The sequence below is a fragment of the Hippopotamus amphibius genome, chromosome 1, assembly GCF_030028045.1.
Source record: "Hippopotamus amphibius kiboko isolate mHipAmp2 chromosome 1, mHipAmp2.hap2, whole genome shotgun sequence".
In the NCBI taxonomy this organism is placed as follows: Eukaryota; Metazoa; Chordata; class Mammalia; order Artiodactyla; family Hippopotamidae; genus Hippopotamus; species Hippopotamus amphibius.
The window spans coordinates 43,326,944-43,339,547 of record NC_080186.1 but is presented as its reverse complement, the minus strand read 5'-3'; the positions used below and the strand labels follow the sequence as shown (position 1 = coordinate 43,339,547).

Here is a 12,604-nt window from a genome sequence, read left to right as displayed (position 1 = left end):
GAATATCAGATCTTAGAGTTAGAAAGGAATTTTAGGCCATTGATACGATCCCCGTTTTACAGATTGAGCATCTTAGGCCTGAAGGGGTTAGGTGATTTAGTCAAGATCATAGAGCCTAAGAAGTGATAGGATAGGTAGTATGACCTAGCTGTGCTGCCTTTTAGGCTGTAGTCTTCGAATGTGAGATGCTTGGATGCTTTATGATGATACTCCTAGCCCTACGTTTCTGTAAAATGATGTTTACTTAAACATAGGACTGGAAGTCTTCTGAACACGTTAACAGTTAATGTTGAGGTAGCTAAGGGATACCTTGCTTATAAAGCTAGTGGATATCCTGAATGTTAACACACCTCACTGAGGGGAAAGTTATATTAACTGTTCGATATAACTTCTAAAATGGGAATCACACCATAAATGACAAAGTTACTATTGATTCCTATGCATCTGAACTCCTCACCACTTTCTAGGGTAGGTTAGAATCACCACTCAAATGAAGCAGAAATGTGTTCAGTGAGCATTATCCAACTTGAGAGATTTCTTAAAAAGAAGGCCGACTGTGGTCATGTCTGCTGGGAGGACTGTAATTTCACAATTGTACTAAAATTGTCTCATCAATTCATGCATTCAAGAACAACTGCAAGTCAGTGATGTAGGTATTGGCAATCAGCAGTGGACAAAACAGACAAAATTCTTTGCTGTCATTAAATTTTATATGAGTTGAATATGGGGAGGCAGACAAATAAGTAAAATAAAGTATATCAGATGGTGGTAAATGCTGTGGCCAAAAATGAAGAATGGAGGAAATAGTTTGCAATTTTAATTAGGTGGTTAGAAAAGAAGGTGACATTTGAGCAAAGATTTGAAGCAGAAAAGGGAGTGAGCCACGTGGATGAAGGGGGAAGTGTGTCCAGACAGAGGGTAAGAGCAACTACAAAAGCCTGAGTGGGGAACGTGCCTGGCTTGTTTATTGGCAGCAACAGCAGGCAACTTAGTGTGGTTGGAAAAGACTGAACAAAGGGTAGGGCTTGACAACGTTAGAGAAGTGCGCAGGTGGCAGGTCATGTAGGGCCTCTTGGGCCACTGCAAGGACTTAAGGTTTTATCGTGAGTGGGAGGGGATGCCCCTGAAAGGTTTTGAGGAGAGAGGGAACATGATCTGACTTAAGGTTTACACTTAATAGGATGAAGAGGAGCCCACAGATGAAGATTTCAGCCCTGATGGGGGTTACATTCCAAGAATCCTTTTCCTGGGTAAGGTGGAAGGTCTTAATCTGGGGATCCGTGGTACAGGAGAGAGAAATGAATCAAGGCAATGACTCCATCTAGTCAAATTATACTGGGATGGCTAAAAACAAAAGCCAGTTTTGAGAGAGAGTGGGGAGTTCTGAATGCCAGAACCTTGAGTCTGAAGGAAAACTTTTCCCATTGACTAACTGCTTTTGTAAAAAACAAAACAAAACCCCAAAACGAACTTTTGTTTTTTTTTTACAAAAGCAGTTAGTTTTTGTTTTTGCTTTTGTGAGTGGTAGGAAAGTACTGATCATTGATTTATCCATTCAACAGTCATTTGTGCATCAGCCATGTGTCAAGCACTGTGCTAGGACTGAGATAAGCCACAATTCCCACCCTTGACCATATAGTGAGGCTGAGGCAGTGGGATACTATAACAAGACAAATGTCTTTCCAGAAAATTTTATAAAAGATATTTAATGACTACCTAATATTTGCTCAGCATTCTGCTAGATTCTATGGGGGATACAAATAAAAATATAGCTCCCACTATTATCAGGCAGAAAAGGCACATGCCAGGAAGAGGGAATAGCATATACCAAGGCATGATGGGGGGTGGAGGTGATGGTGCGTTGTGTTCAGGGCATTGCAAGGAATTCATTGTGATTGCAACGTAAGACACAAGGGGTAGGGTGGTGAGATAATGGACTGCACAGATGAGCAGGTCTCTTTCCAGAAGGCCTGGTGTACCATATAATGCTTGAAGTACCTCTCTGTTGTAATTATTGCAACCTCTGTGCCATTTTGTCTACAATAGATCCAAGTGGCAAGGTGCGTCCTGAAATCATCAATGAGAATGGAAACCCCAGCTACAAGTATTTCTACATTAGTGCTGAGCAAGGTATGGTTATGTTGAGAGAGAAGAGGGAGGGTTGCTGCTGGGTTTAACCAGGATGAACCACATGCAAGGTCTGGTGGGAAACTAATTCAACATGTTAGCCGAGCATCTCCTGCATGATCAGCTTTTGGCTAGATCCTGTGTAATGTAGGAGAAAGATAAGACTGAGCCCCTTCACTGGCTTCTTACAATCCAGTTGGGAGCTAACTGACCCACAGGAAACTGTGAAGAACTGAGGCTCCCAGAAATAATCACTTGCCCATGGACTCACAGTTAATAAGTCACAGGGCCAGGATTTCAGTCTGGAACTTAGCTTTTTTCCTCAGCACTAATGCTATTGTGAGAATTCAGAGGAAGAGGAATGCTGTTAGCTGATCAAGTCTGAAAGGTTTTATAGTAAACTTTAACTGGATCTAGATGGATAAAAATTTATCTCTGTGGACAGATATGAAGAGGACATTTCAAGCTGTGGAAGCAAAGGGTGTGTTGTGTCGGGGCGGGGAGGGGGGGCGGCTGGGTGGGGAGTGGGGACTGTAGCCCAACACGGAGAGTGCGTGAGGCATGCTAGAGGGGATGGTGATTGGGTTGAGTCCTGAAGAATGAGACCTAGCCAGCAGAGGAAACAGCGTCAGCATAAGCATATGAGGGAAGATTGAAGTCACAAGTCAGTCATGCTATTTTTTCCTCTGATCCTCGAGCGCAGTCATTCTAGAGGCAGAGGATGGAATTCATGTCACTCACTGTCACTGTTTTCCTTCTGAATTTCTCTCTGCCATCTGTAAAAGAGAGTTGTTTGCTAAGTTGCCATGTCTCTCCCGTTGCCATGCTGCCAGGTTGTTGATCACTTTATGTTTTGAGTCCTCAGAACTTTTGTTCAGAATAGGGAGAGGAAAGAGATCTGGAGAGGTTATCCTCTCCTTTCCATGGGTAAGGAGAATGTCATGTTTCCTACCCAAACGCAGATCACTGGAGGTTGGTATTAAAAGGAAATTTTCCACACGGAGAAGGGCAGCTGAACTTTAGGTCCCCAGCTCTCTCTCTTTTTTTAAGTCGTGCAGCTTGTGGGATCTTAGTTCCCTGACCGGGGATGAACCTGGGCCCATAGCAGTGAAAGTACCAGTTCCTCACCACTAGATCACCAGGGAATTCCCATAGGTCCCCAACTCTTGACCCTTGAAATTCAGCTTCCTTTTAGAATTCCATGAAGTTACCACTGCCATCTTGACACCGGCATCATCCTTTAACACATTAGTCCAAATGTGGACACAGAACCCTTGCCTGTATTCCCCATGGCTCAGTTGACATGAAACTGGAACATTCAAACCTGGCTTTACTAAAGGCTCGGGCAAAACAAAAGGGGTGTAACAAGCTATACTGCCTGGTTTGCCTTCTGAGCTCCTCAGACTCTGGCTAAGCCTAACACCTGGCCTGCCATTGTATGAGGAGCCTGTACCAAAACAGCTGCCCTCCTTGATGCCCAAGATAGATGAGAAGTTTCATTTCCTGTCTACTCAGGGCTTGCCTTCCAGGTTTCTCTTTTCCCTGAAAACTTGACTTCTATGTGTAGTTGATACTAGACACGACCACTTCTTTCAGTGAAGACCATTCTCCCTCCAAGCACATGCACACACGTATCAGTGTAACCTGTAACCTCCACAGAAAATGAAATAAATGCAGTGTTCATCAAAAAGAGATGATGGGGATGGTAGGAAGATGGTTTCTATTCCCTTAGTGTCAAGTGAATATCTACAGCCTGTGACAGGGGTTCAGCACTAATCCTGGAGGGTAAGCCAAAGTAACTACTAACATTTTTGTAGGACTTCATAGTTTATAAAGCACATTTATTATTCATTCTCTCATTTAATTTTTATAATCCATGTGAAGTAAGTAGCATCACCTTATTTATAGATGAGGAAACAAATTCAAGAGACTTTCCAGGGCTGAAATCCAGAACTAGATCTTGAATCCAGATCCTGTACTCCTCTTATATTTCTCCTAAAAGATAAAAAATCTGTATTGGTTGTCAAATGTCAAATATTAAAGACCTGCTTCATACTTTTCTCCTCAACCTTTATTTCACAGTTGTTCAGGGGATGAAGGAAGCTCAGGAAAGGCTGACGGGTGATGCCTTCAGAGAGAAACATCTTGAAGATGAGTTGTAACATGAATGTATCCCTTCTTTCATCGAAGTTATTGTTCTGGAAGGAAAACAGCAGGGAAGGGAATATTGAGGAATCACTCAGAACAATTAAACGGATCGGGAAATCTTGCTCCTGCCTACATGTGAAGGGGCCCTCTCACTGTGGAAGAGTTCTGCTGCCAGAAGCTGGTCTCCATGTTTGTGATCCAGCAGAGCGTGGCAGACTTCCTTCTCCTGTCCCCTCTCACCTAAATTTCTCTTTGTCATTGAAGGTAAAAAATGACACCTTTTGACGGGAAACTTGAGCCATTTGGAGTTTTACTCCTCACACTGCAGTATTTGAACCTTTCCATTTCTTCCTGCTTTACTCATGTTGGTGGTGAAAAGAGACCAGAAGCATCTTTTTTATAATGTTAAAATTGCAGAAATAGCTTATTTGAAACAGCAAATCCTAAGTGTAAATCCATAATTCTGTCCCACCAAGGAGACCAGCCTGTTTCTTCTCTTTTTTCTGCTGGAAATAATCTTGGGCTTCTCCCTGAATCCCTGCAACTTCCTTCGTCTCTGGCTTGGCTTCCCTGTTTGCACTCATGTGTGTGCAGGAACGGCTGTGTGCTTTGGACTCAGCCCCAGCTGGAAGCATGCTTTCCCCTGTTAACTGTTGGAGAAACTCAAACCTTCAAGCCCTGGATGGAGCCATTTTTGTCAAGTTGTCAACTGTATTTTTGTACTGGGGTTAACAAAAAAAAAAAGAAAGAAAGAAAGGAAAAAAAATTAATTGTTCCATTAAACTTTAATAAAACTTTAAAAGGAAATGTGTTGTGATGGCCTTTTTGTTATTGGAGAATGGAGGGAGGGAGATCACTTAAGGAAGAAAACGAACCTTGAGGGCCTAATCTAGGAGCTCTGTCTAAGACTCCTCCCTTGCCTGCCTCTCCCACATTCTAATGGGCATCAGAGCTCATCTCTTCTACTTTTTAAACACCCGAATTCCCTCCATCCTCACTGTTTTGTGCGGGGCAGGCCTTTTCTACTTCCTAGACTGTTTATTGTTATAGCCTTGTAACTTGCCTACTTGCCTCCAATATTCTCTCCCAAAATCCATCCTTACTTCCCCCAGAGTGGTCTTTCCAAAATGTAGATGTGACCATGTCACTCTCCTGCTTAAAGCTTTTCCTGCCACCCTCAAGAAAATAATATTAACATTAGAAAATATTTGGGCCTCAGTATGTGCCAGGCACCCTTCTAAGTGCTTATGTGTATTATCCCATTTCGTTTGCCTTTAGTCCTAACAGCCCTGTGAGAAAGGTACTATTATCATCTCCATTTTATAGAAAAATTTGAAGTGTACGAGGAAACCAAGGCACAGTATGAAGTCAAGATCTTTACCGTGGCCTTTTAGGAAGCTTCTTCAACATCATTTGTTCCCGTTCATGTCGTTGCATTTTGTGTTGTGATGACACCAAATTGCTTCAAGTTCCCTTCACAACGTGCTCTTATATGCTTTTGTGTCTTTGCTTGGCTGTTTCCTCTGCCTAAAGCTTCTTTTTACCCGTTATTCACATTTGGAGCCACCTCTTTCAAAGACTTTCCTGGCTTTTCTCATGAGGATAAAATCCCTGCTTCCTAATACATCTCTCTTGGCTCAGCACTACATTATATTGTAGTTACCCGTTTGCACACCTGTAGCTGTTATCAGGAGGCCACGCTCTAGGGCAAAGGCTATTCCCCTGTCCTGTGTACCAAGGTCCCAAAACAATGTACTTTCAAGTGAGTTGTCAAACTCTGTGGTAAGTTTTTTTCATTCATTCCTTTAAATCCCATTAATGGTCCTAATGGATAGGTATTATTAGCCTCATTTTATGGGAAAGGAAACATTGGAGGGAGAAGTGGTTTGCCCTCAGTTTCTAGACTACTGAATTCTAACCACTTCATCTTACTCTGAACTCAAACTTTTTCCATCACACATCACATTACCTCCTTCATGTTCTAAGGTGTGACTCAGAACAAGGGTTTTCAATCTGGGGATGTAAAGACTTTATAAGAAATACATGGGCACAAAATCTTTAGTGAATTGATATCCAGATCTTTGTTTTCCTATAAGTGATTTCCCAGGATCCCTCAAAAAAATTAAACAATTCATATGATCCAGCAATTCCGCTTCTAGATATATACCCAAAAGAATTGAATGCAGGGACTTGACATTTGCACACCTATGTTTATAGCATTTTTCATATTGAAAAAGTGGAAGCAACTCAGTTGTCCATTGACAGGTGCGTGAATTAACAAAATGTGATTTATACATACAATGCAATGTTATGCAGCCTTTAAAAGGAAGGAAATTCTGACACATGCTACAATGCAGATGAATCTTGAGGACATTATGCTGAGTAAAATAAGCCAGTCACAAAAGGACAAATACTGTATGATTCCACCTACATGAGGTACCAGTCAAATTCATGGAGACAAAGAATGGTGGTTGCCAAGGGCTGAGGGAAGTCGGGAGGAGGGGTGTTAGTGTTTAATGGATAAAGAATTTCAGTTGGGAAAGAGGAAAATGTTCTGAAGGTGGATGGTGGTGAAGGTTACACAACAGTGTGAATGCACTTAATGCTACTGAACTATACACTTCAAAGTGGTTTAAAGGATAAATTTTGTTATATTCCATTTACCACAATTAAACAAAAATATTTCCCAGGAAATGTCAACAAGATGGTTCATTCCCACTTCCGTTATCACTCACTATTCACCTTTTCCCACTTTACAGAAGAAAGGCATACCTCTTGCCGTGGATTTTAATATGGTGTATTGCTCTATTATGTAAAAACCTCTGGGACACCAAACAAAGGTAAATCCAAATAGTACTAAGCTTCCTTGATTAAAGAAAGGTTTTTTGTCTTGTACGTAGTTGTCATAAGCATAGTTTGTCAAGAGTAAAACCTGACATTAGAAATGGGCAGTTTGCACCATTTGGAGATGTTTTGAATTCGGAAATGTTGTAGAGTGGAAGTGATGAAAATTTGCTTCTTCCAATCCCCAATTATTATTAAAGAAGGCATTTCTCCTGAGAGAGAGTTCTAAGAGAGCACAGAAAGAGGTTTGAAGTCATCCAGGTGACAACCTCATGACAAGTCTTAGAATTTGGGATTAATCTTAGATTTAGGATTTGAAACTAAGATAGTTGTGATAGAGATTCATGTTAACATGTTTATTTGAATTGAAAAGTGAAGTTACAATGTTGCTCCTGGGCAGAGACTTGAACAGATACTTCACAAAAGAAGGTATGAATGGCCAATAAGCATGTGGAAAAGTGTGATATTAGGCAACAGAGAAATGTAGATTAAAACTATAATGAGATATTATTTCCCACCTTCTGGAATTGCTTAAATTAAAAAGACTGATGATACCAAGTGTAGAGAGGATGTGGAACAACTAGGAATCTCCAGTTTATTGTTTTTTTAATTTTTTTAATTTTTAAAAATTTATTTATTTATTTATTTATTGGCTGTGTTGGGTGTTTGTTGCTGCACATGGGCTTTCTCTAGTTTCAGTAAGTGGGGGCTACTCTTTGTTGTGTGCAGGCTTCTCATTGCACTGGTTTCTCTTGTGGAGCATGGGCTCTAGGTGCACGGGCTCAGTAGTTGTGGTATGTGGGTTCAGTAGTTGTGGTGCATGGGCTTAATTTCTCCGTGGCACATGGGTCTTCCTGGACCAGGGCTCGAACCCGTGTCCCCTGCATTGGCAGGCAGAATCTTTTTTTAAAATAATTAATTAATTAATTTTATTGCTTGTGTTGGGTCTTTGTTGCTGCACACAGGCTTTCTCTAGTTGCAGTGAATGGGCGCTTCTCTTGTTGTGGAGCACGGGCTCTAGGCATGTGGGCTTCAGTAGTTGCAGCACACAGGCTCAATAGTTGTGGCTCACAGGCTCTAATGCGTAGGCTCAATAGTTGTGGTGCATGGGCTTAGCTGCTCGGCAGCATGTGGGATCTTCCTGGAGCAGGGATCAAACCCATGTCGCCTCCATTGGCAGGCAGATTCTTAACCACTGCACCACCTAGAAAGCCTGGCAGATGGGTTCTTAACCACTGTGCCACCAGGGAAGTCCTCTCTGGTTTATTGTTGGTGGCAATGTAAAATGGTACAAACACTTTGGAAAACAGTTTGGGAGTGATTTATAAAGTTAAATGTACACTTTCTATGCAACTCAGCAATTCCAGGATTATAGGATTATGTGACGTATAAAACAGAGGTCTGCAAAAACAAAAACAAAAACAAAAACTTGTACAAGAATGATAGAAACCTTATTTATAACATCCCAAAACTGGAAACAACCTAAATGTCTATCGAATAAGTGGATAGATTATGGTATATTCATACAAAAGGCTACTACTCAGAATAAAAAAGAAGAAACTACTGATATATGCAACAGCATGGATGAATCTCAAAAAACATGTTGAGTGAAAAAGACCAAAAAAGAGTACATTTACATGAAGTTTTACAACAGGCAAAACATTTGTAGTCTGAGAAATCAATGGTTACCTGAGATTGGGGTTAGTGGGAGAGGGAATTTACTGAAACAGTACAGAAGGGAAATTTCTGTGGTGATGGGAATATTGATTGTGATGGTTACACAGGTGTGTATATTTGGCAAAATTCATCCAACTGTAAACTCTATGTAAGCATTTTATTGTATGTATATGTCAATACGTTAGATTTTAGAGATAATGAACTACTTTTTTTCTTTTTCTTTTTCTTTCTTTTTTTTTTGGCTGTTGTATGCAGTGTACGGAATCTTGATTCCCAGACCAGGGATCAAACCCATGCCCCCTGCAGTGGAAGCACGGAGTCTTAACCACTGGACCACCAAGGAAGTTCCAATACATTTGATTTTAAAACATTTATTCTGGACTTACCTGGTAGCTCAGTGGTTAAGAATCCACTTGCCAATGCAGGGGACATGGGTTCGGTCCCTGGTCCGGGAAGATCCCACGTGCTGCGGAGCAACAAAATCCCTGTACCACAACTACTGAGTCCATGTACTGCAACTACTGAAGCCTGTGCTCTCTAGGACCTGCATGCTGCAGCTAGTAAAGCCTGCATGCCTAGAGCCCATGCTCTGCAACAAGAGAAGTCACTGCAATGAGAAGCCCGTGCACTGTGATTGAGTAACCCTGGCTGGCCACAACTAGAGAAAGCCTGCACGCAGCAACAAAGACCCAATGCAGCCAAAACATAAAAATAAATAAATAAATAAAACACTTATTCCAGCTCTCCAAAATGAAGTCTTTTTGAATGAAAGTCTGATGTAGCTGATTGACTTAACAGTGAAGACTGACTTGGCCATTTAGCTAATATATAATACTTTTCCCATAAATTAAATGAAGGACAAGTGTTTGATTAAAATACACTTGAAGCACATGATAAAATATGTGCATTTTATCAAAGCATATTGCATTGGCAAAGATTTTCTTAGCCCTTTCTGAGGAATTTGTGTTATGCAGTATACCTCCAAGGCAAGTGAAAATGTCTGAGATGTAGTTAATAAGTATTTGATAAGTCTTTGTGGTATACTTTCCAGAAACTGAGACTGTGAATGACTTTAATAAATGGGTAACAAATTCTTTCACAAGGTAGGTGTTTTCTATTTCTTTGCTTACAACATGACTAAAAGAGGGCCTAATTAAAGTATCAACTGATATTTATTAAAAATTTTTGATATTGGATCACTTGTGCTTTTTTGGCATATAACTCAGTAAGAATTCAAAGAACTTAATACTATCACAATAACAAAACTTCCATTCTCATGTACTTATTTATGTGAACATTTTTAAGCATTTATATTTCTAAATGTAATAACTAGTATTAAGAAAAGTTGTTCAAAACTTTTAATGTTATTGTACAGCATTGTTGTAACAAGCCTGCCTAAAGGGTTATCTGGCTTTCTAAGAGAATATAACTTAGTTTGGTTTATAATTTACTGCTAATTTGGGTACAGACATTTCATAACTCTATAGAGTTAGATGTTAACTTATAGAAAACTAGCAAGAAGCAACTGATTTCTTTCCCAGGGAGAAGACAACCTCAGAGTTTACAGATTTAATGCCTTTACGTCATTAGCCAGTTTTGTATCTGACTTAATAAACTTATTTCAACTTTGAATTGGTTTTTTCATCTTGATGGTCCTCATTAATAAATTAAAATTTTGGCATGTGCTTAGAATCTGTCTGAGAGTTAAGTTTTTAACATTTTGAAGCTACTCGATATAAAAAACATAGTTAATGCTGAATCCTGTCTCATTCTAGCCACAAGTAATATTCTTCCCACAGATTACATGAATGACATTTTAAAAGGTCATGTCACTAAGAGATGCATTTTTAATGAAACTTTATATTTTGTGTTTAATAATTATTAGCATTTGTAATATTTATTGTTTTGATTGACAGGGTAGTAATTCTTGTAACAATAACTGAATCTGGAAGAAAGATTTTAACTTAGCTTCCCCTAAAAGCAGAACCTGAGATAAGGCCTGTACAGGTAATATATTTTAGGAAGACATTCTAGGGAACAGGAATGAAGGACTGGGGAAAGTGAAGCACAGGAGGGAGAACCAAAGTAGGGTTTATTACTGAGCTGTTTACCTCATTGGTCTAGGATTGCCTCAGAGTGACTAATTTCCTGGAAGAACGTAGACCCAGAGGTGACAAAGAGCCGTGGAAATAGAAAGCAAGAGATAAGGGAATGCAGTTATATGGAGGTGTCCTCAACCTTCAAATGTAGCTGTTTACCACAGCGACAGCCAAAGTGGGGAAAAGATCAAGAGGTTGTGAAATAGGGTACAAAAATTGTCTAATGTAACTTAGAGTCTTATAGTCAAAGGAAATTTTAGTATTTTAATTCCAATTAAATACATATATTTACTATGGAGAGGTATGACATGGTGATCAATAAGAGACCTTTAAGCATATAAATGCGTTACAGTAGTTTATAATTCTGTGGGCAGAGTGAAAGAAATGCAAGTTCAAGAAGAAAAGAGTGATGTAAAATTTCCAACTGCTAAGAAGAACCTGTCTATATTTTAGTTTTAAGTGGATAAGGTGGAAAAAAATTAAGTGAATAAGGTGGGTATAAAATTCCTGTGGTACTTACACTCTAGTGGATACTTTTTTTAAAAGTGACATAACAGTTTTTTCTAAATATTAATATTTACAGTACACCAGACATGATGTCCTTTGCAGTTATTTATTTATTTATTTTTAAATTTTTTTTATTTTTTGGGGGGTACACCAGGTTCAATCATCTGTTTTTATACACATATCCCCGTATTCCCTCCCTTCCTTGACTCCCCCCCCTCGAGTCCCCCCCACCCTCCCTGCCCCAGTCCTCTAAGGCATCTTCCATCCTCGAGTTGGACTCCCTTTGTTATACAACTTCCCACTGACTATTTTACAGTTGGTAGTATATATATGTCTGTGCTACTCTCTCGCTTCGTCTCAGTTTCCCCTTCACCCCCCGCCCCCTCCCATACCTCGAGTTCTCCAGTCCTTCTCTGTATCTGCATCCTTATTCTTGTCACTGAGTTCATCAGTACCATTTTTAGATTCCGTATATGTGAGTTAGCATACAATATTTGTCCTTCTCTTTCTGACTTACTTCACTCTGTATGACAGATTGTAGTTCTATCCACCTCATGACATATAGCTCCATCTCATCCCTTTTTATAGCTGAGTAATATTCCATTGTATATATATGCCACATCTTCTGTATCCATTCATTTGTTGATGGGCATTTAGGTTGCTTCCATGTCCTGGCTATTGCAAATAGTGCTGCAATAAACATTATGGTACAAGTTTCTTTTGGGATTATGGTTTTCTTTGGGTATATGCCCAGGAGTGGGATTACTAGATCATATGGTAGTTCTATTTGTAGTTTTTTAAGGAACCTCCAAATTGTTTTCCATAGTGGCTGTACCAACTTACATTCCCACCAACAGTGCAGGAGAGTTCCCTTTTTTCCACACCCTCTCCAACATTTGTGGTTTCCAGACTTTGTGATGATGGCCATTCTGATTGGTGTGAAGTGATACCTCATTGTGACTTTGACGTGCATTTCTCTGATGATTAGTGACGTTGAGCATCTTTTCATGTGTTTGTTGGCCATCTGTATGTCTTCTTTGGAGAAATGTCTATTTAGGTCTTCTGCCCATTTGTGGATTGGGTTATTTGCTTTTTTGGTATGAAGCTTCATGAGCTGCTTGTATATTTTGGAGGTTAATCCTTTGTCTGTTGTTTCATAGGCAATTATTTTTTCCCATTCTGAGGGTTGCCTTTTAGTCTTG

The 12,604-nt window shown here is 39.9% G+C and overlaps 1 protein-coding gene across 1 annotated transcript in view; it reads left to right on the top strand.

Moving 5' to 3' along the window:
• Positions 1 to 5,082, top strand: part of TXNDC12 (thioredoxin domain containing 12) — a 28,040-nt gene extending 22,958 nt beyond the window's left edge. The window contains exons 5-7 of the mRNA XM_057710703.1: positions 1,181 to 1,250; positions 2,047 to 2,130; positions 4,210 to 5,082. Of these exons, the coding sequence (XP_057566686.1) occupies positions 1,181 to 1,250; positions 2,047 to 2,130; positions 4,210 to 4,289 (234 nt within the window). The 3' untranslated portion in view covers positions 4,290 to 5,082. The remainder of the gene's footprint in view (positions 1 to 1,180; positions 1,251 to 2,046; positions 2,131 to 4,209) is intronic.
• The last annotated feature ends 7,522 nt before the right edge of the window (positions 5,083 to 12,604 follow it).